The sequence below is a fragment of the Astyanax mexicanus genome, chromosome 11, assembly GCF_023375975.1.
Source record: "Astyanax mexicanus isolate ESR-SI-001 chromosome 11, AstMex3_surface, whole genome shotgun sequence".
In the NCBI taxonomy this organism is placed as follows: Eukaryota; Metazoa; Chordata; class Actinopteri; order Characiformes; family Acestrorhamphidae; genus Astyanax; species Astyanax mexicanus.
In genome coordinates this window covers 50,890,694-50,914,938 of record NC_064418.1, presented here as the reverse complement: position 1 = coordinate 50,914,938, position 24,245 = coordinate 50,890,694, and the positions used below count along the sequence as shown (strand labels likewise).

The 24,245-nt window shown below is 37.6% G+C and overlaps 1 protein-coding gene across 2 annotated transcripts in view; it reads right to left on the bottom strand.

Moving 5' to 3' along the window:
* Positions 1-4,221: 4,221 nt before the first annotated feature.
* The window catches only part of znf385b (zinc finger protein 385B), a 264,267-nt gene continuing 244,243 nt past the window's right edge, over positions 4,222-24,245 (bottom strand). For both annotated transcript variants that reach the window (XM_022664369.2, XM_049484666.1), the window contains 5 exons: positions 18,356-18,551; positions 12,224-12,517; positions 11,015-11,196; positions 8,179-8,280; positions 4,222-6,516 (listed from right to left, as the gene is read on the bottom strand). In XM_022664369.2, coding sequence (XP_022520090.2) covers positions 6,304-6,516; positions 8,179-8,280; positions 11,015-11,196; positions 12,224-12,517; positions 18,356-18,551 — 987 coding nt within the window. In that variant the 3' untranslated portion in view covers positions 4,222-6,303. The remainder of the gene's footprint in view (positions 6,517-8,178; positions 8,281-11,014; positions 11,197-12,223; positions 12,518-18,355; positions 18,552-24,245) is intronic.

Here is a 24,245-nt window from a genome sequence, read left to right as displayed (position 1 = left end):
TGTTTTATATATGTGATATACAGTACCAGTCTATAGTCTGGACACACTGTCTCATTTAGTGTTTTTCTTTATTTCTTTATTTAATATTTAATTTTCTAAATTGTAGATTTAGATTAATATCGTACTTCTATTTTTTAGATTATAGAACTTCTATTTTCTAGAATTAGTCTTCCTATGGCCTACGGCATCTTTATGAAGAGCAAAAACTCTGTTTTTCACATCGTCAGAGAGTTCTTTGCCATCAGGTGGTGTGTTGAATATCCAGTGGCCAGTATGAGAGAATTGTACCAAAAAAAAGTTATATTGAGTTATTTTGAAAGTACAGCAAATTTAAACAGTTATACTGTCAGCTGTACACTGACTTCTTTGCTCTTTGCACTGTATCAAAGTGGCATATATTCAGTGCTGAACTATATATTTATATATAAAAAAAAAGATATAATACATATGCTTGGACACCATTTGAGCCAAACAAGTTTATCTTGGTCGTTTCAGACCACAGAACATGGTTTCTATGCACTAAGAATGCTCATCTTCAGTAAATTGTTTGCAGGCTTTCTTGTGCATCAACTTCAGAAGAGGCTTACTTCTAGGGCAATAACATGCAGACAGATTTAACGCAAGAAGTGCAGGGCGTATTATTTAGACATTTCTATCTCAAAATACAGCTCTGGACAAAAATTAAGAGTGCACATAAGTTTCTGAATAAGTTTCTCTGATTTCGCTATTTATGGATTTACATTTGAAAAAAAAATGTCATTTAGAGCATTTATTTTGCAGAAAATGAGAAATGGCTGAAATAACACAAAAAAGTTTTAAGATTTCAGAAATCAATATTTGGTAGAATAACCCTTGTTGGTTTTTAATCACAGTTTTTTTTTCATGCATCTTGGCATCATGTTCTCCTCCACCAGTCTTACACACTGCTTTTGGATAACTTTATGCTGCTTTACTCCTGGTGTAAAAATTCAAGCAGTTCAGTTTGGTGGTTTGATGGTTTGTGATCATCCATCTTCCTCTTGATTATATTCCAGAGGTTTTTAATTTGGTAAAATCAAAGAAAATCATGATTTTTAAGTGCTCTCTTATTTTTTCAGAGCTGTATATTGATATTAAATTATGGTAAATATGTGATGAAGTTAAAATATTTAATAAATACACTAAATACTGAAATGCACTCGCAACAAAAACTCTTTTCTCCATTTGATCCACGACTCCACAGCCGGGGTTTAACTTCCACACACTGTTTTTGTCCGAGAGCAACATTTTCCATTTCATTTTTCATTAAAACATTGGTGGAAATAAAGAGAATAAAGCATAAACCAATAATCTCACATAAACAGCTCTGACCTGGAGGGTTTAATAAAAGAAACACAAGGTATAACAAACAACTCACCAGCACACATTAAACTCCGAAAGAAATAGATCTGTAGCAACTTCATCATAAAAAACTCTCTGAAAATAAATACTGTACATTTCACACAGAGAAACAATAAGAAATTACTGTTTTTATTATTATCATTATTATTATTAATCTGGCATGCTCTTTATTATTTTATCTCCTATTAGAAACTATTAGAATTTCCGTAAATTAAAAACGCACTGGTTCAAATATGGACATAATGTTCATGAAAAAAGTACTGTACAGTTTCATTTCGGGAAGAAAATCATTGAAATATATTATTTTATTGAAAAGGAAATCTGTTATGTACATCCTCTCTCTCACACACATACATAATAATATGATCTGTGAAATAAAGAATGCTCTGCAAATGGGAATTTCTCTTTCTCCGTATTTTTCTAAAAAATACAAACAAACGCATCTTTAAACGTCTCTTAGCACCGCCTCCACTCCGTAACACTAAATTAGTATTGCGATCTTTTTCAGGTAAACATTAAATACGCCATGGAGAACATCTTAATCAACACACTGTACATTATTGCATTATTCAGGAACTGCGTTAGAGCAGATATTCTCCTCACAAATGAGGATTTTAACACAGAGATGAAAGAGCTGGAGATGATCTGATGTAAGCAAAATACAGACTGGATACGGATACGAGCTGGAAATGATAAAAATAACAGAAGAAACAGTGAGGACTGATTTGTAGTGTGCACACAACAGGTAAACGTGTCCCAAATCCTGATCGGCTCACCAAATCTGATGCTTATTGTTGTGATTTGGATCTCTGGATTTCTGACAAAAATCATAATCTTCTACCAACTATCTGATTTAATGTGATTTTAAACTGTTCAAACTATCAAAAATAATATTGGATACAATCTAGAAAGACAAATGATCTGATTTCATCTGTTTTCAGGCTGTTTAGACTATGAAAAATCAATCTGAATACAATCTTGATATACTAATGATCAGATTAAATGGGATTTTATGCTGTTTAGACTATTAACAATCAATCTGGATACAATCTAGATATACTAATTATCAGATTTCATGTAGTTTTACGCTGTTCAGACTATCAGAAATCAATCTGGATGCGAGTAAGATATACCAATGCTCAGATTTGATCTGCTTTTACTCTGTTTAGACTGTTAAAATCAATCTGGATACAATCTAGATATACAAATTATCTGATTTCATCTGGTTTTAGGCCGTCCAAACTATTATAAATCAATCTGAATACAATCTAGGTATACTAATGATCAGATTTAATGTAGTTTTAGGCTGTTCAAACTATCAAAAATCAACCCAGATACAATCTAGATATACTAATGATCAGATTTCATCTGTTTTCTTTAGGCGGTTTAGACTTTCAAAAATCAATCTGAATTCAATCCATATGTACCAATTATCAGATTTCATATGGCTTTACACTGTTCACACTATCAAAAATCAATATGAATACAATTTAGATATACAACTGATTAGATTTCATGTGATTTCAGGCCATTCAGACTATCAAAAATCTATCTGGATACAATCTAGATTTGCTCTAAATCAGATCTGAGCTGGCAGTCTGAAAAAAGCTATATGCTATATTAAAGAATCCCGAATCAGAATTTAATAAATCCATAAATCATATTCAGTGTGTTTTTGCCGTTCACACTGCCACACATCACATATGATGAAAAATGTCGGATTTGAACCACTTTTACGTGCTGTAGTAAGCGCAGTGGTAGTGTGTAGATGTGAGTGTGTGTTGTGCGTGGATTCGGATGGTGGAATATTATGGGATTTTGTTCTAAGGCTCGGTAAAGAAACTAAACTACAACATCAGAGCAGAAACCAAGAAAAGCGTTGGTGACGGAAGCTTATTGACTACACAATACACGACCAAAACTGCACCACAAACCCCGCCCACCCAACCCACCCGGCCCCGCCCCCTGGCCCCGCCCCCAGCCCACATCAAACCACTGAGTGAACATGTACCGTCCCACCATGGGGTTTAGCTTTGTGATTGTTTTCGGCGTTTTTCCAGTACAGCATGTTTGAGTGTGTGTGTGTGTGTGTGTGTTTGAGTGTGTGTGTGTTTGTGTGTGTGTGTGTGTGTGTGAGTGTGTGTGTGTTAGGCCTGTCATGATAATTACGTTATTGATTTATCATAACTTTATTAACATAACTTTATTGTTGCTGACCTCAATATTAATTATTTAAAGGAGCTATTTTAGTGATCTATAGGCAAGTAATGTGTCTTTGGTCTTTGCTATCGTAACGACAGGAAAAGTACACCTTAGACATGTACTCATTCTCTTAATTAATTAATCATGGGTGTGGTTAATTTTCGGCGTAACGTGAAATAATATAAACCAATCAGAGTGTCTCTTGCTCATCATTCTCTTTAAGAGTAGATCAGGTGAGCTCTGACTTTGGTGGATTGCTATTGTAACGGTGCAGCTACCTGGACGTGTTCAACAAACTCTTCTCAGCAGAGGAAACTGAGCTGCTGGTTGACGCTGTGAAGGAGCTCCAGCAGCTCATTTACGGGAACAGCAGTGTTATTTTATTTACTATTCTGTTTATTGTTGATGTAAAAGTTGGGTTTGTGCTGCCAAGATAGCGATGAACGTTAGACAACTGTTGGCGTCTGTCTAGGTTGTATTCAGTCAGTGGAGCTCCTGTGTTTTCTGTTACCAAGATAAACAAGATAAAACTCCAGAAATGTACCTGAACACACCTCATTTCATAACCAGAACACCACGCCCATCAGTGTAGATATATTCAGAAGATCTGCTGCTGTTTAAATGATGGAGGTAGAAATAATAAAAATAGACTGTTGGCGGGGTGTAAGATAGCAATGAGCATCACAACACGGAATTGCGCAGGGTGTAAGCTAGGGCTCTAAGAGTTTTTACTTCATTTATGCATTTATATTTTAATTATATCAGCAGCATAAAATTGTCTTAAAATTAAAATAATATCGTTTATCGCAATTATTTTTAAAACAATATATTGTGCAAGAAAATTGTCAAAAACTGCTGATCATGACAGGCCGTGTGTGTGTGTGTTTTTGTGTGTGTGTGTGTCTGGAATTGTCTGTTCAGTTCATAGTTCTAGAATAGGAAGACCGTGATCATTCAAGTCAATCAGGACGCAGTTCAAACACTTATTTATTTCCTTCAGTGAGATTCTGAATTCACTCCTCCTCCTCCTTCAGCAGCTCACCAGGACTCGACCCAGCGAGCAGAGCGACAGTTTTAACCCCTTAAACCCTAAGAAATGGTTAATCAGGCAGAGATTAAGCCCAGTCTCGGACTAAACAGCATTTAGAATAGAGATTTTCCACTGAAATGATAATATTCATTACTCTGTGTTCGTCTAGACTAAAACTCCTCACTATCAGAATGAGGAAACATCCTAAATATCAGTGAACCACATCAGTATCATACAGTCCATCACCACAAACTGTGCTTTTAAACTGTTTAAACCTGTTTTAAAAGGCTTTTTAGTGACATATACAGTACCAGCCGAAGAGAAGAACACATTCTACTCATTTAATTGAGTTTTTCTTTATTTGTATTATTATTTTCAATATTGTAGACTATTATAAAATAAATATAATAAGATATTTAAACTGTAGATTAATGTGTATGCAATTATAAAGTAAACAAAACACATTAAACAAGCTTTGTGAGGTAGAACCTGGTTCTAGAGCTCTTGTTCACTGCTTTTCCTTCACTCTGATCTCCAACTTATCCCAATTATTTCAGTTTATTTAATAAACTAACAATTGCATTTATATTCTTTTTAGTTTTATCTTTTTTTATAGTTCTTACGTCTTTAATATTAATCTATAATGTAGTAAATAATACAAATAAAGAGCAAATATTAATGAGAATGTGTCCAAACTTTAAACTGCTATTGTATGTTACAGGGTTAATGATTTCTTTATTAAGTGGGATTAATCATGTTCCAGTTAAACCTTTAGATTTTAACAATTTTGTTTAAATATTTCCAAAGTCCAGTTTGTAAAGACTGATGTCACAATCCTTTACAGGTGTATTTTTTATGGTGAATCCAGACAAAGTATGTCTTACTTTCAATGTCCCCCCAGGTTAGTATTGTTAGCATTGTTCTATTTTATAATATATATTATTTTTAATAATATATCATATCAAAGATATCAACAGTGCATAAAAAACACTGACATTCACATTAAATATGGAGAGCGTAAAAATCCTGTTTAATTGGATAATACGCTAAAATTAAATTTGAATTTGAATAGCGTAATCTGATATCATGATATAAATTGTGGTCTACATTGGTCCATCCCTACATTTTAGTTTAACCAATAGCTTACCAGACATTAAATATAAATATTTGATATTTTTGCATGAAATGAAAAATGAAAGATTTTAGTATAGTGTACTTCTGTCATGTTCCACCTACACATGCTAATGGTGTTATTGGATATTAATACTTTGATATTTATATGCCTATATGCCAAATATCCAATTAAAAAACATATGTATGTGGGGAAAAAAGTAGTTAATTTTAATTGGTTGGTTTCCTCTTTGTTCTAAAACTCCATAATAAATAATAAAACCAAAATAATAATCTGATACAGGTACAGAGTATAGGTGGAGTATTCCTCGAGTATCAGTCGAGTAAATTAATACTAGTACTAAAGCCCAGAGTTTAAGGGGTTAAACCAGCACGCCTCCACACTCTCCTCCTCAGGCCGCCTGCTGACGTTGGGCGTGGCCCGGTCAGGTCAGTCCTGTAGGTGGCGCCGTGTAGCCGCCTCCGCCCGTGCGGTGGGTTCAGAGGACCAGTCTCTCTGTGACCCAGCCGGCGACCCGGGGTGGTCGCTGTGGCTCCAGCGCGGTGGGCGGGGCGGGGGGTCAGTACGGGGCGAACAGGATGGAGCCGGTGGAGGGTCGGATGGGTCCCGGCGCCGCCCGCAGGAAGGAGGCCTGCAGCGTGGCGGACTGGAAGATGGAGGTGTTGGGGCGCGGGTGGAGGGAGATGGAGGGCATGGTGGTGGGGGAGAAGGGGCTGGAGATGAAGGCTGGGGAGATGGGCTTCACCAGGTCCTTCTGTAGAGCCAGCTTCGCCTGTAGAGCAGGAGACCAAGAGTTAATAAATAATAATAATAATAATAAATACAAATCAGGGCATTTCCCATGGGGAAAATTTACTGAAATATACAGACATTTATGGAAATTTCTGGATATTAATGGAAATTTTTGAAGAATTTCTGAAGTGGACTTAAAAACTACTAAAAATGTAGAGCAAGAGACGAGTTAATTCAAGGTCTACTAAAGCATGAATTTAAATTAAAGGGTTCCCCGTTGTTCAGGCTGTTCCCGCTCTTTGCGGAAATTTCCATACATTTACGAAAAAATCTGGACATTTACGGAAAATTCCAGAAATGTACAGACATTTCCAGAAATCCCCCTCCCCCCTCCAAAGTGACCATAAACTACTAAAATTTTCCACACATTTACAGAAATTTCCTAAATTTTACAGAAATTTCCTAAATTTTACGGAAATTTCCTAAATTTTACGGAAATTTCCTAAATTGTACGAAAATTTTACGGAAATTTCGGACATTTGTGGAACTTTTCGGACATTTACCAAAGTTTCCAGACCTTTACCGAAATTTCTGAACATTTATTAAAGTTTCCAGACATTTATGGACATTTATGGAAATTTCTGGACATTCACGGAAATTTCCAGAAATGTACGTAACTTTCCGGAAATACCCCTCCCCCCTTTAAAAGTGGCCCTAAAAAGTACTAAAAACGTAGAGCGTCTACTAAACTTTTCATCCAATCAGAACAGTGGGATCTAACAACACTAAGAGTACAACACTGCTATCTAAACTATTAAATTAACCACTTCTGACACCAATCTTTATCTTTATCCAAACTAACAATTAAAAAAAGATACTGTAATTTTAGGGATGGATACAGATGGACTACTGACACATCTGTAGGAAAATCTGTCTGTCTATGCATCCGTCTGTCTGTATCTCTGTCTGTGTGAATTTCTATCTATCCATTTTTCCATCTGTGGATTCAACCATTTATTCGCATATTATTCCATTTACTATCAGTCCTGTGATCTGTCCATCCATGCATCCTTCTATCTATCACTTTGTGTATCGAAACATTCGTTCATCTTTCTGTCTGTTTCTTCATCTATCAATCCATCTGTCTATTTATTCGCCCATCTATCCACACATCTATCCATCTTACTGTCTGTCTGTCTATCTGTCCGTACATGCATCTGTTTTTGTATAGAACTCTGTTTGATTAGAGTATCTGTAGTGAGTTTTTATATCAGTATCAGTGTTATTGGTGGGTCTGATTGCGGCGGCGCCGGTCGTTATTGCGCTGCAGTTGAGAGATAAACAGCGTGTTTGGAGTGTTGGATGAGTGAATTCTGGGTAATTCTGTCTACAGATCACGCCATTATCTCTCTCTTTCTCTCTCTCTCTCTCTCTCTCTCTCTCTTTCCACTATCAGTATAATAGGCTTCACTCTGGTGCAGGTTATCATTATGTAAAAATAAAACTGTTGTAACGCGGCGGGGTCACGTGGCTCGGGGTCAGGTTTCAGCGTTCGGGCATTAAATAAACCCGCTAAGCGTATTTTTAGCATCCGCTAACAAGTACCCTAGCGCCCAGGCTCTGTCTGCGGCACGGCGTTCCTGAAACGCGAGACGTTCCTGATGAAAGCTCTTGATTATAAAGAAGATAAATAATGCATTACTGCCAGAACGCTGGAGCTGCGCTGCTGCTTGTTGTAAGGGCTGTATTTGGGCTTCAGAGGTTTGCCTGCTACCCGGTCCTTATGCCTCCTGCTGGAGATGTGCTGCGAAAAAAACACACAGAGAAAATATATATTTAGAGTTTTTAGGTGATTAATTACAGTACTGTTCAATAGGTTTAACCAAAGTCCCCTGTAGAAATAATATATAAGATAAAATATTTACTGAATACTGAACATTTTTATCATCCCAGCAGAGAGAAACACTCTGAGTGAACAGACTCTGGACAGACCCTAAACCTCTAAAACTCTGAATCAACTCTGAATCAACTCTCAATCGACTCAGAATCCACTTTAAGTGAACAGACTCTGAATCAACTCTGAGTGAACAGACTCTGAACAGACTCTAAACAGGATCTGAACATGACCTGAAAAGACTCTGAACAGATTCTGAACAGACTCTGAATTCACTCTGAACCAACTCTAAGGCCAGTCTGAGGGAACATACTCTGAACAGACTCTGAACAGACCCAGAATCCACTCTAAATTAACAGACTCTGAACAGACTCAGAATCCACTTTAGGTGAACAGACTCTGAACAGACTCTGAATCGACTCTGCGTGAACAGACTCTGAACAGACTCTGAATCCCTGCTGAGTAAACAGACTCTGAACAGACTCTGAATCGACTCTCAGTGAACAGACTCTGAATCGACTCTGAGTAAACAGACTCTGAATAGACTCTGAACAGACTCTTAATCCACTCCGAGTGAACAGATTCTGAACAGACTCTGAATTCACTCTGAGTGAACCAACTCTAAGGCCAGTCTGAGTGAACAGACTCTGAACCAACTGTGAATCGACTCTGAATCAACCCTAAATCCACTCTGAGTGAACAGACTTTAACCAGACTCTGAATCCACTCTGAACAAATCAACTCTGTGAATTGACTCTGAAACAGACTCTGAATTGAGTCATCAGCTCTAAATTGACTGTGATTCCTTTTTACCTCTGTGTCTGTATTCTGAATTCTCATTGGTTGGCTTGTTCTGTTCATGGCTGTGTTTGCCCGGTATTAGTGTATTTTCTGTTGGATTATCTTGTTTTGTTTTATATCTGCTCGTGTTTGTTTTCAGTTTTTGCTTTATTTTTAATAAAATATTTTACTTGCACTTTCAGCCGCCCACTCGTCTCCTCGCCTCGACCGAGTGACATTTGCATAAGAGAAACGCTTCATTGTACCTGATGGAAATGACATTTCTGAAGGTAGACGAGATAAATCACTGTTCTACGAGCTCTTTATTACATAATGCAGAAATCTGCTCTCACTGTGTTTCCTCTGCAGTGATCAACTCTGACTCTATTCTACACACCTGAGGCAGCTAATTAGAGTCAGAATAATGCAAGGTAGGTGTTTTAGAGTAGATTAGATTCACAGCATTTAAATAACATTGCTGTTTATTATATAGCATATTTCCAATAGAATAGGACCATTAATTCTGGTCAGACGAACTGTTAGTTTCTAAATTTCTTAAAATAGCTCAGAACTGAGTCGGTGTTCACGCTGCATTGTGAAGCGAGTGTGTTGTGGGCGGAGCTGTGGGCGGACATTGATGTGAGTGGGAGATTTATTCGAACATGAACGCTCATAAATAAAAGCCGAGTGAGAGGCTGCTGAACTATTTCAGGCAGTAAAGAGACGAGTGTGAGTTTAGATGAGTCCGGTCACTGTCCTGCTGTGTCTTCTTATAGCTGCACTGTTCTGCCTCTATTTACTTTAAAATGATTCCTCTGACTCTGATGATTCGTGAGTTAACGCAGTGTGCTGGCATCCGCTGTTCACCAACATCATTCCCATTAAAATCAGTGAAAATCAGTGTGAACAGGTCCTTACACAATTCTGTGCATTTAAATGTAGTGACTCACTCGCTCACAAATTCATCCTACGAATCAAATACTCACTTACTGATTCGTTTACTTGCTCACTCACAACTGACTCACTGACTCGCTTGCTTGTAACTGACTCACTCACTTGTAGTCTTTCACTCATTAAGTCTTTCATTTTCTCACTCATTCAATAACTCACTTATTGACTCACTCATTGATTCTTGTTTGACTCACACATTAAGTCGTTTTATTCTGTCACTCATAGACTCACTCATTGTTAGATTTTCACTCACTTAATGAGTCCATCATGTATTGACTCACTCATTGACTCACTAACTTTTGACTCAGTCAAGTCTTTCATTTTCTCACTAATTGACTCACTTATTGATTTACTCACTTTTAGACTTTCACTCATTTGCTTATTGAGTCCATCATGTACTGACTCATTGACTCACTCATTGACTCATTCAGTGACTCACTCATTGACTCATTCAGTGACTCACTTATTGTCTCATTTAATGACTCATTCATTGACTCACTCAGTCACTCACTCATTAACTCATTCAATGACTCATATATTTACTAACTTTGGCTCATTAACTCTTTCATTCTCTCACTCATTGACTCTTCCACTCACTCACTCACTCACTCACAGTGATTCACTCATTCTGACTCATTCATTTGCTCGCTCAATGACTCTTTCTCTCACTGACTCTTTTCTCACTGACTCTTTCACTCACTGATTCTTTCACTCACTCACTGACTCTTTCACTCACTGACTCTTTCTCTCACTGACTCTTTCACTCACTGACTCTTTCTCTCACTGACTCTTTCATTCACTCACTGACTCTTTCTCTCACTGACTCTTTCTCTCACTGACTCTTTCTCTCACTGACTCTTTCACTCACTGACTCGTTCTCTCACTGACTCGTTGTGTATCTGGTGCAGGGTACCTGTTTGAGTTGGATTTCTGAGTTGACGTGGACGTCGCAGATTTCACAGTGGAACGTCTTGTTCTGGAGTCCCGAGCCCTTCAGGACGTTGGCCTGCACTTTGAGTTTGGACCCGGGCCGGGGGTAGGCTTTGATGGGCCCCGCCCCGTTCCGCGCCTCCAGCATGGTTTTGTGTTTGGACCCTGGCGGGACAGATCAGAATCGACAGGGTTTGGTCACGTGACGTCTCACGCTCATTAGAGAAGCTGCTTTTATAACTCTGAGTGCTAATCAATACAGTAATTATGCTCCATTAGAGGGACCATTCGATTCTGGACGGGTTGCCAGAGCTGGAGCTTTTAAATCACAAGGAAACTATGTTGTTGTTTTTCCACAACATGAGGCTTGGAATGAAAGATTAAAGGAATAATTTACACTCTTACACTGAATCTATACTGATTATTATTAAATATAGTAAATATCACATGCAACATGCCAAATATCTCAGTGTTTAGAAAGGTACATTTCTGGAGTTTTGCTTGTTTATCTTGGTAACAGAAAACACAGGAGCTCCACTGACTGAATACAACCTAGACAGACGCCAACAGTCAGACGTTCATCGCTATCTCGGTAACACAGGCGCTGTGCCGAGCCGAGCGTACACCCCCACTTATTACACACACATGAACACACAGCAGCACAAACCCAACTTTTACATCAACAATAAACAGAATAGTAAATAAAATAACATTGCTGTTCCCGTAAATGAGCTGCTGGAGCTCCTTCACAGCGTCAACCAGCAGCTCAGTTTCCTCTGCTGAGAAGAGTTTGTTGAACACGTCCAGGTAGCTGCACCGTTACAATAGCAATCCACCAAAGACAGAGCTCACCTGCTTCTACTCTTTAAGAGAATGATGAGCTTTTAAAGAGACACTCTAATTTATTAATTTTACATTATGCCCAAAATGAACTACACCCATGATTAATTAACAGAATTGCCTAGAGTACATTCTAGGTGTACTTTTCCCGTCATTATGATAGCAAAGACACACTGACACACTGCCCTAAATCAAGCTGCACTATCGATAAAGCTAAATATAGCTGTGTCTGTGTTAAAGTGAGACAGATATAGAGATAGATGGAGAGATAGAGATAGTAACAGATAAAGAGAGATAGAGAGAGAGAGAGAGAGAGACAGGTGCAGAGCGCGAGGGCAGATGTTCAGCACACCTGTGTTGTGAGCCTCCAGCTGTGAGAGGGAATTGACGGCCACTTTGCACAGAGAGCAGTACAGCAGCTTCTTGGCTTTCTCCTCCTCAGACTCCAGGCTGGGCTCAGGTGGGCTGGGCTGTTTGGGGAGGGGCTTCAGTGCGGGCGGTGCCGGCTGATTGGCCGGTTCTGCGGGTGGGCTGGACAGCAGGGTGGGGGCGGGTTTACAGAGGCTGGGTGTTAGAGATGGAGCGGGCAGGAACGCTCGTGGAGATTCGAGGGCTTTCAGCAGACAGGGAGGTTCTAGAGTCTTCTCTAAAAAAGAGAGAAAGAGAGAAAGAGGTATAGTATTATTAGCATTTGGGGAAAACTGAAGCTAGGTCCCAGCTGCTCCATAAATGCTGGATTATTAATACCAATTTTATAATTTAATCGAATAATCAGATCATTCATGTTTTACAAATCAATTCAGAGCTACTTACAGGGACCTTAAACAATTGGATAAAGCGTTTAAATTGTTAAACAGCTTGTAACAAAACTGTAGTATCAGAAAATCCACTTTTAAAAGGAGCTAGTTTATCTCCAGTTTTATCTCCAGAGCAAAACCCAAAATCACTCCTACATTCTGTATAAATAGATAAGATCAGATAAATGAACACAGATTCACACACTGTCCTGTAGTGATGCTCTCAGGATGATCAGTATGTGTCTCTAAGTAACTTAGATAAAGTGAGATAAAATGATGGACAGAGTGTTTTAAGAAAATGTACACAACTTTTAAAGGATCCATGATGCATGTAAACTTAAAAAGTAATCTACCTTCTGAAGTAGTTCAAATAAAATTGCTAGAAAAATGCTCATTACTTCACTAGGGACTGTGAAATGAATGAAAAGTGAATTACGGGAGGAAGTTGCGCTAAAAAAGTAAAAAAAGAAGACTTGAATGTGTTACATTTCACAGATTAAACACATGCGTTAAAGGGTAACTAACCACCATGATTTTAGCTGACTCCACCCTATGCTCATATTTGAAAAATGGGGAAAAGAGGGAGGGGTGGTTTGGGAGGGGAGCTGGGTGATGTATGGGTTTAGGGGCGGGGCAGAAGGGAGAGCTGATTGGATGAGATGCAGCAGCAGCAGTGTTCCTCTGATAGCAGCGAGATGCAGATGATTGGACGTCAGCAGGGGGGTGGGATTACTGATTGATTGATTTGCATATTGTGATGTGCCCTCACCTTTAGCACAGTTAAACATAGTAGGAGCTGCAGAGGCAGAAATTAAATCCACAAAAATAAAGTGTTTTTAAAGGTTAGTAAATGTTTATAAAATTATAAGCAGGACCGGTATGTTTTATTATTTTAAAGGAGCACATTATAGTTATTATTGAAAAATATATAGTATAGGGTTTTAGTGGCTCTATAATGTTGTAAGCAATAGTAATTATGTATAGCTGTTCATAAATATAATATATTTACTAAACGTGCTTTAACTGAAAGATTGAGGAGAAGTTAAACTGTGTAAATGTGATTTTTAGTCAACTCTAAAGCACAGCTAAAGCAGGCAGTGTTGCGTGAATAGAGTGTGTGTGTGTGTGTGTGTGTGTGTGTGGTGAGGTAGTGGGACAGTATTAGATGTGAAAGCGTGTGAGAGAGAGAGAGAGAGAGAGAGAGAGAGAGAGAGAGAGAGAGAGAGAGAGAGCAGAGCTGACAGACAGTGAGATAAAGTCAGAGCGCAGTTTTGTTCAGTGAGGCGTTTTAAGTCGCTCTGGTCCGGGTTGTTGGTCCGGACGGCCGGGTTGTATAAGAACCGTCCCTGGAGGCGGATGATCCACTTCCTGTAACAGTGTTGAGCTCTTTCACTCTCCATCTCCCCCAACACCACGCGAGAGGCTAATATCACACTGCCCTCAGCCACAAACTTCACTTTCACTTCAGTTTCTGAATCAGTTTCTCTGATTTTACTATTTATAGGTTTATGTTTGAGTAAAATGAACATTGTTGTTTTATTCTATAAACTACAGACAACATTTCTCCCAAATTCCAAATTAAAATATTCTCATTTAGAGCATTTATTTACAGAAAATGAGAAATGACTGAAATAACAAAAAAGATGCAGAACTTTCAGACCTCAAATAATGCAAAGAAAACAAGTTCATATTCATAAAGTTTTAAGAGTTCAGAAATAATCAATATTTGGTGGAATAACCCTGGTTGGTTTTTAATCACAGGTTTTTTTTCATGCATCTTGGCATCATGCTCTCCTCCACCAGTCTTACACACTGCTTTTGGATAACTTTATGCTGCTTTACTCCTGGTGTAAAAATTCAAGCAGTTCAGTTTGGTGATTTGATGGTTTGTGATCATCCATCTTCCTCTTGATTATATTCCAGAGGTTTTTAATTTGGTAAAATCAAAGAAACTCATCATTTTTAAGGAGCTGTATGCTCCTATTGAGTATCTAATATAGAAACTTTTAGTTCTGTAGTTCAGTAGTTCAGTAGTTTTGAGAGAACAGAACTGAAGTGTGGATCTACAGCACAGTGTTTGAGTTTAAGGACTTCTTCACTCCCCTCAGGACCCCCAGAGCAGTTCCTCAGCTCCGGGTCTCTGAGACAGCTCCGCTCATTGTTCTGATTGTTTGTCTGGATCAGGATGCGAGTCTGTCCCCGGAGATTCCCTCCGGCCAGCAGGAGCTAACGCTAACGCTAATGCCCGGCTCGCTCACTGACCCATGGAGGCACAGCTCTAACTCTAATTTAGACTTTTATACAATGAAACTCAGAGACAAACAGAAACTACATCAGTCTAAAAGTACACAAACTGCATTTACACCAGTTTTTGGGTTAAGATGGATGGATGGATGGATGGATGGATAGATAGATAGATAGATAATTAAGGGAAAATCTAGACAGAGTGACCGAGATAGTGGGAGAGAGAGAGAAAGAGGGAGATGGATGGATGGATTGAAATTATGGACAAAGAGAGAAATAGAGAGAGACTGGAAGAAAGAAAGAAAGAAAGAAAGAAACAGTGCTGGAGAGCGAGAGAAAGCAAGAAATGGAAAAAGTGAGAGGGGAGAAAAAGATGGAGGATAAGAGATAGAGAGACGATGGATGGATGGATGCTTTATTGATTCCAGATTGAAATTATGGACAGAGAGAGAAATAGAGGAAAAAAAAAAGAAAGAAAGAAAGAAAGTACTGGAGAGTGAGAGAAAACAGATAATTGAGAAAAAGAGAGGGGAGAAAAAAATGGAGGATAAGAGAGAGAGAGAGAGAGAGAGAGAGAGAGAGAGAGAGAGTTGTTATGTAAAGCTGTTTGAATGATTTAGTTGCTGAAGTTTCTCAGGGTAAAGTAAAGCTGACTGATTCTGGCAGAGAGCCAAATGTGCTGAATCCTATTTAATCCGGTTTCAGGTGTGAACAGGATGTTTATGTGCGGATCCATCAATAAATCTCATATTATTATTAATTTTAAGGAGGATAAGATGAAATATGAGCGAAGATCATATAGAGGTAACCGTGTGATTCGTCTCTAAGCTCATGTAGTCACTTCACGTATTGGATTCTAAAAAAACATATTTCATAATGGATCATTTATAGCAGATAGTGAATAATTTATAGAACACTCTCAATAATTCAGAGTGGATACTTAATATTTCATACTGGACACTAAATCATTTATACTGGACATTGATTGAACAGTGGTTATTGAATCAATTCCCCTCTATACTGAATCTGAATCTTTCATAGCGGAAAGGGAAGAATTCATTTTAGTTAGTGAACAATTCATACTGTATCCTGAACAATTCATAGTAGATTATAAATAATGTATAAATAATGTATAGTTATCATTGATTCTTCTATAATTAGTACGAGATAATTCATACCTAACACTCGAACAATAAATTTAGTTAACTGTAAAGCATCATATCTCCCCAGCTCTATTCTTATCAGTTTCAGTTCGTTTCACAATGCGCCGTTTAAGGGCTCGGTCACTCTTATGCAAATTAGCTGTTTTTGGCTACACCCCATGCTTACGCCAAGCATTAGCATTAGTGTTAGCTTAGTTCTTAGTTCTTACTCAAAATCTGCTGTCTAGTCACAGACAATAGGAGGTACAGATCCCTCCCTCAGAAGAAGTCTACTGGCTAGAGCTGGCTAATCCTGCTGAGTACTGTCTGAGGTTCCAAGGGTTAACCAGCAGAACAAATGGGTGTTTCTTCCATTAGAAGATCTACTGGGCGGGGCTCTGGTGGGAGTTGATGGGTGAGGGGTGGAGCCAGGGTGGTTCTATGCAGTTTTCCTTATTCAGGGTTCATACACTTTTTAAACAATACATTTCCATGACTTTTTCATGACTTTTCCAAGCAATTTAAAGCAAATTTTCATGACCACATGATCTTTAAAGCACCAGTGCAGACATCGACAAAGCATTATAAACTATAATCAAAATTGATAATGGGCCTTAAATAAATTTGATTAAAAACAAATTATTATAAAATATATATAAGCAATGTTGCAATATGTTGACACTGAATCTTTAATAATAAAATGCGTCAAATCCTAAGAGATTCATTGTGTAGGGCTAAATTATTATATACATTTTTATCTCAAAATAGCTTCTGCATCAATAAATGAAAAACATTTGTAGAGCAAATTTTCAGGATTTTTCCAAAACTTATCCAGGCCTGAAAATTGTTTTTTTCAAATCCCGTGACCATGACCCTACGAACCCTGCCTGTTGTGATGTCACAAAAATTCACAGAAAAAGGATGTAATTTTTTTTTTTTTTTTTTGTGTTTTATAGTGTTTATAGAAGGTGGAGGAGGTAGTAGTGAAGAAGAAGTAGTGAGTTTTGTATATTTTGTCTCCTGTAAATGTGTCTTGTTAAAGAGTTAAATGCGTAACTTTGTGTCTCTGTCCAAATATTTGTGGGTGTAACTGATAGATAGATACTCAGCAGAAAAGAGAGAGAGAGAAGAGGAGGAGGAGAAAGAAGAGAGCAGAGGAGGACAGGAGGAAAACATGGAAAAGATATAAATAAAAAGCGAGTGGGGGAATGTGGAGTGTGTGTGATTGTGAGATGATAAGTTGAATATGATGTGATGTGTGTGTGTGTGTGTAGTGTGTGTGTGTGTAGTTCTGCGTGGGACAGTGTGGTTGTTATGCTCTTCTCTGAAACACATTGTGACTCAAATTCAGGAGAAAGAGGAGAATAAATAATATAAATACAGAGCGAATCTGAACTCTCTCAGAGAACCATTAGTGTAATGTTCAGATTCAGCATTCAGAGAGAGAGAGAGAGAGAGAGAGAGAGAGAGAGAGAGAGAGAGAGCATTGTTCCTATCCTATTAGTCTACTCTTACACAACAAATTAAGCATCACTTGTTGACTCTGCTATATTAATATATATATATATATAAGAGAGCACTTAAAAATGATGAGTTTCTTTTATTTCACCAAATTAAAAACCTCTGGAATATAATCAAGAGGAAGATGGATGATCACAAACCATCAAACCACCAAACTGAACTGCTTGATTTTTTACACCAGGAGTAAAGCAGCATAAAGTTATCCAAAAGCAGTGTGTAAGACTGGTGGAGGAGAACATGATGCAAAGATGCATGAAATTAAAACTGTGATTAAAAACCAACAGGGTTATTCCACCAAATATTGATTATTTCTGAACTCTTAAAACTTTATGAATATGAACTTGTTTTCTTTGCATTATTTGAGGTCTGAAAGTTCTGCATCTTTTTTGTTATTTCAGCCATTTCTCATTTTCTGTAAATAAATGCTCTAAATGAGAATATTTTTATTTGTAATTTGGGAGAAATGTTGTCTGTAGTTTATAGAATAAAACAACAATGTTCATTTTACTCAAACATAAACCTATAAATAGCTAAATCAGAGAAACTGATTCAGAAACTGAAGTGCTCTCTTCATTTTGTTTCTCTGTGTTGGTTTTCTACACTGTGGGTAAAGTATATAGAGGAACAGATACAGGATATATAGGTGTAAATATGTATACAGTGTATAAAGGACAGAGTGTAACACAGAGATGTAGGAGCACAGAGGACAGACATAATTGGATAGGATGAAGAGGGTAAAGGAGGAAGAGGAGATGGGTGTGAAATATAATTAGCAGTAACCTGATTGGTCAGTGCTGCTGCTGATGTCAGTGATGGGCGGGGCCGGGGTGGTGCTGGCTGGCTTTATGCTGTTCTCCGGGCTGCAGGTTCCTCCGGTTCCTCCGGTTCCTCCGCTTTTCTGCTTGTTTTTGCTGGATTCCTGTGCTTTCAGCTTCTTGGCGTGTTTACTGCCTTTATAGTGCGCCTCGGCCTGACTCTACAGAGGAGAACAACACAACTCAAATAACTCAATTAACTCACTTTACTCAACTCATTTATCTCACCAAATGATTTAACTCATTTAACTCATTTAACTCATCAACTCATTTAACTTATCAAACCAACTCCTTTACCTTAATTAACTCAACAACTCATAAAATCAACTAATTTAACTTATCAAACCAACTCATTTACCTTAATTAACTCAACAACTCATTTAACTCACCAAATGATTTATCTCACCAAATCAACTCATTTAACTCATCAACTCATTTACCTTAATTTACTCAACAACTCATTTAACTCAACTCATTTAACTCATCAACTCATTTAACTCAACTCATTTAACTCATCAACTCATTTAACTTAATTAACTCAACAACTCATTTAACTCATCAACTCATTTAACTCACCAAATGATTTATCTCACCAAATCAACTCATTTAACTCATCAACTCATTTACCTTAATTTACTCATCAACTCATTTAACTCATCAACTCATTTAACTTAATTAACTCAACAACTCATTTACCTCAACTCATTTAACTCATCAACTCATTTACATTAATTAACTCAACAACTCATGTAACTCATCCACTCATTTACCTTAATCAACTCAACAACTCAACTCATTTATTTACCTTAACTAACTCAACAACTCATTTAAATCACCAAAACATTTAACTCATCCGTACATTTTATTCATCAACTCATTTACACCTACTGCTCTATCTTACGCTCAATCAATGAATTTACACCAGAAACACAGACATTTATTTTATTACCAATAAAATAGACCTGTTTTCAGGTTAAATCCACTTTAGTTTTAAACATGTTATGTATCGACCAATATTTAAACTCTTATTAAAGAGTAAAAACCAAGTTTTGTCAAATGACAACAATTATGTCTTGAAAAACACTTTCCATTGAATTATTCATGGTTAATTTGTAGGAATATGTATTTTGATTTTTTATCTATTTATACCTATTTGGTTGTACATAGATCAGAAATTAATCTCTTATAAAATAGGAAAATCAAAGGATTATCAAATAACAGCACTGAAGCCTTAAACACTTGTATTATTATTCATCACACACACACACACACACACACACACACACACAGGTTGCACACACAGATACACTCAGTCCAAATGGCTTTCAGTAGCAGGCACAGGTCCAATCAGAGGCAGGGATGAGTCCAGGAGAGAAAAAACAGAAGGAGATTAAGATTAAAGCGATAGTTTGGCAGCGAATCAAACGTACACAGATCTCCTTCACGCCAAGAGTAGTGAATCAGACACAACGTGATCGTTCTCTGAAGCTGCTTCTGTAGTTCTGCTTTGGAGATACGAGGCTAAAGCGTATACACACATCTACATCACCTATATATATACTGCAATTTTTTTATCATATTAAAACCTTTCCATGAAACAACGTTATATTTTATCAACAATTTCTTACCTTTTTTATTAAATAAGCTTTTTTATTATAGAGCTGTTCAACCTAAACACCTGTATTGAATATTTTCTACAGTTTGGGATGATGGATTGAGGAACGGTGCTCTATGGTCTTCATTACGATGCTGTTTGATCACTAGTGCTCACTAACAAACCACTGAGATCTTCACAGAACAGCTGTTGAAATTTATACTGAAACTAAATTACACACAGCTGGATTAACTCTATTAACTCATTAAGTTAAGAGGTCTGGAGGTAATTGATTGCACTGGATTTTATGTAGGCCACACTTTTTGCGATTTTTATGTAATACAAAAAAAATTGAAAACCATGTATAATTTCAATGTATAATTTGTTCCATTTCACAATCATAGGTCACAGCTACTTCACAATACTTCACAATCACAGCTACTTTGTGTTGGTCCATCACTCAATAAATAAAACAAAATAAAATATATATTTAAAAATATATATATTTAAGTTTGTGGTTGTGAGGTGACAAAATGTGGAAAAAGTTCAAAGTTCAAAACCAGGAATAAATCACAAGGCAAAATCGTAGTCAAGGACAGGCAAGGGTCAAAAAACAGAAATAGAAAAACACGGAAGATAAACGCTTAATAAGACACTAGCGTGGCAATATCTCGCAACTAAACTAAGCAAGCAAATATATATATATATATATATATATATATATATACAGGAGTTGTAGAATGAAACTGAAACAGCTGGTTTTAGAGCACAATAATTGATTGTGGTGACGGACAGTTCTGGTGGAAACAGGAGAGTTGAGGTGCACATTGAATTCTGCGTGATTTGATCAGCCGTGGTTTTATGTTTATTAGATACAATCCGGGTTAGCACCCGAACATCCCTTTCAGACAGCTTCCTCTTACAGCGTCCACAGTTAATCCTGTTGGATGTGGTTGGTTCTTCTTGGTGGTATGCTGAAATTACCCTGGATACCGTGGCTCTTGATGCATCACAAAGACTTGCTGTCTTGGTCACAGATGCTCCAGCAAGACGTGCACCAACAATTTGCCCTCTTTTGAACTCTGGTATGTCTCCCATAATGTTTCAGATTTATTGTCCAACCCCTGTAAATGTTGAAGAGACAGGAAATAGAGCTCATCTTGGAGATCTCAAGGGAAACCAATCCGCAGTGTAGAGGAACTTTTCACACGTGAGCGATGGCGGCGGCGTTTGCCGATGACTGGGAACTAATGGAGATCCGGTACAGCTTACATTAGGAGCTGGTTCACTTTCAGCCGTGGATTTAAGAGGAAAATGACTACTTCTCACTCGGGGAGCGAGCGCTTATGAAGGATTAGAAACCTTTAGAATTTCTGACTGCCAGGCTTTAGAGGATCACTCGCTCATTTCCTCCAGATCAAAGCCCTCGCCTCGGAGGACCTGCAGACGGGTTTCTCTTTTCCTCTGGAGTGCAGAAACTCAGAAACTCAGATATTCAGAAACTCAGATCCTCAGATACTCAGAAACTCAGATCATCAGAAACTCAAATATTCAAATACTCAGATATTCAGATACTCAGAAACTCAGATATTCAGATACTCAGGTATTTAGATCCTCAGATCTTCAGATCCTCAGAAACTCAGATCATCAGAAACTCAAATATTCAAATACTCAGATATTCAGATACTCAGAAACTCAGATATTCAGATACTCAGATACTCAGATACTCAGATATTCAGATACTCAGGTATTCAGATCCTCAGATCATCAGATCCTCAGATCATCAGATCCTCAGATCATCAGAAACTCAAATATTCAAATACTCAGATATTCAGATACTCAGAAACTCAAATAATCAAATACTCAGATATTCAGATACTCAGAAACTCAGATATTCATATACTCAGGTATTCAGATCCTCAGATCATCAGATCCTCAGATCCTCAGATCATCAGAAACTCAGATACTCAGAAACTCAGATATTCAGATACTCAGATACTCAGAAACTCAGAAACTCAGATACTCAGAAACTCAGATACTCAGATACTCAGAAACTCAGATATTCAGATACTCAGAAACTCAGAAACTCAGATACTCAGATACTCAGATACTCAGAAACTCAGAAACTCAGATACTCAGAAACTCAGATATTCAGATACTCAGATACTCCGAAACTCAGATACTCAGAAACTCAGATATTCAGATACTCAGATACTCAGATACTCAGATACTCAGAAACTCAGATATTCAGATACTCAGATACTCAGAAACTCAGAGACTCAGAAACTCAGAGACTCAGAAACTCAGATACTCAGATACTCAGAAACTCAGATACTCAGAAACTCAGATACTCAGAAACTCAGAAACTCAGATACTCAGAAACTCAGATACTCAGAAACTCAGATATTCAGATACTCAGAAACTCAGATATTCAGATACTCAGATATTCAGAAACTCAGATACTCAGTCTCTGCTTCTGTAACTACACGGTCGGGGGGATGTTCGGCGCTGTTGGGACGAGTCGGTGGAGATCTGGAGCACACGCTTTGTTTGCGCTGTGATCTGAGAGGGGCTGCTGGGTAATTAGCCCGAGCGCGAGAGTGTGAACGCTTTATTCTGTACCTATTCAGATCCTCATTAGAGGGATCACAGCAGTCTGACAACACTTCAGCGGGTTTATATATAATTCTGCAGAAAACACACAGCGAGGAAGTGGCTGACCTGACAGAAGCTGCAGAAAAGGCGTCTCAGAAACTTCTCCCTGCGCAGCTTAACGCTCTGAAAGGTTAAAGCGGCGGAAGCGGCTGCGGAGAGCTGATAAATCCAGGCCACTAGCAGAATAATGCAGTCGCTCGCTGTGTTTTATCTATCTGCTGCCCTTTCTTCTCCAACATCTCCTCTAAAGATGGAGCGCGTGCTGTAATGACGACTAAAGGAAACATTTTATTCATCATTTTTGTTCCACTTCACAAATATGTACACATAAGTTTGTGGTTGTTAGGTGACAAAATGTGAAAAAAAGTTTATGAGGTATGAACACTTTTGCAAGACACTGGATAAAAGTATTCAAATCCAGCAAGAAGAATCCAGCTTAGAGAAGCAGCAGCCAAGAGGCCCATGGTCACTCTGGAGGAGCTGCAGAGATCCACAGCTCAGGTTAGCTAATGCTAATGCTGCTCCAGCCTCTGCACTGGAGAACTAAACTGAAACTCCTGTAAAACTCTGTGCAGTGGATTTACTGCTCCTTAATACCTGACTGATAGAATTCATACATAAGGAGCACCGGATTATAAGGAGCTCTGATGATTTTTGGGAAAATTAAAGAATTTTTAAGGAGTGCACCTTATAGTGCAAAAATACAGATATATATATATACAAACTTTTCACTATTTAACAATCAACTGGATATGCTCTATAGAAGATACAGTAATACTGATATCGCTGTTGAGAAAGGGGGGACACTGTGAAGAATCCAATGGCTTCATGTGGTCTTGATTTAAAACAGAATAATGTTCAAACCAATAAATGGACACTAAGGTTCTATATTTACATCTGCCACCAATCCTTTTGAAGATGCTGTAAAACATATAAAACAAATGTGCCTACTGGTGGAAGCAGAGTAAAGACTCTCTCTCGAGAGGGGTATCTAGTCCATCACTAAGTCCATTACACTGAGTATCAGAAGACTACCATACTCTCGAAAGGTAAGTGTTTTGATACTCAGTTTACTGTGTGAGTGATGTACTAACCGGACATCCCTCTTGAGAGTCCATCACTCAGGAAAACTAGCAAACACTGCTTCCACAAGACGAACCTAATAAAAAGTCTTAAAATACTATTTAGAACTATAAAGAAAGGCTTAATCTACACTCAAAAAATCTGTTTATAATCAGATTACTGCAGTTAAGTCTGTCATGATAAATACGTTATCAATTTACAACCACACAACAATAACTTAACGTATTGAGAAAAAAAAAATTCATTAACCTGAATGATTCCTAATTATTTTTGTGACAATAAATTCTTTGATTCTTCTTTAAACTCAATAATTTGAAGGTCAGAAGGTCAATGGTATATATGTTTTATTTATTTAGGATAATAAAAAATAATTTCCCAATATATCCAATTAATTACTTTAAAAATACATATTGCTTTAATAAAATCAATAGTTTCTTGAAACAATAGCCTAAAAATGTCCTAAAAATGGATTATTCAGACAAGCCTAACTGCAGTTATCTGATTAGTTAAGTAGTACTGTGTA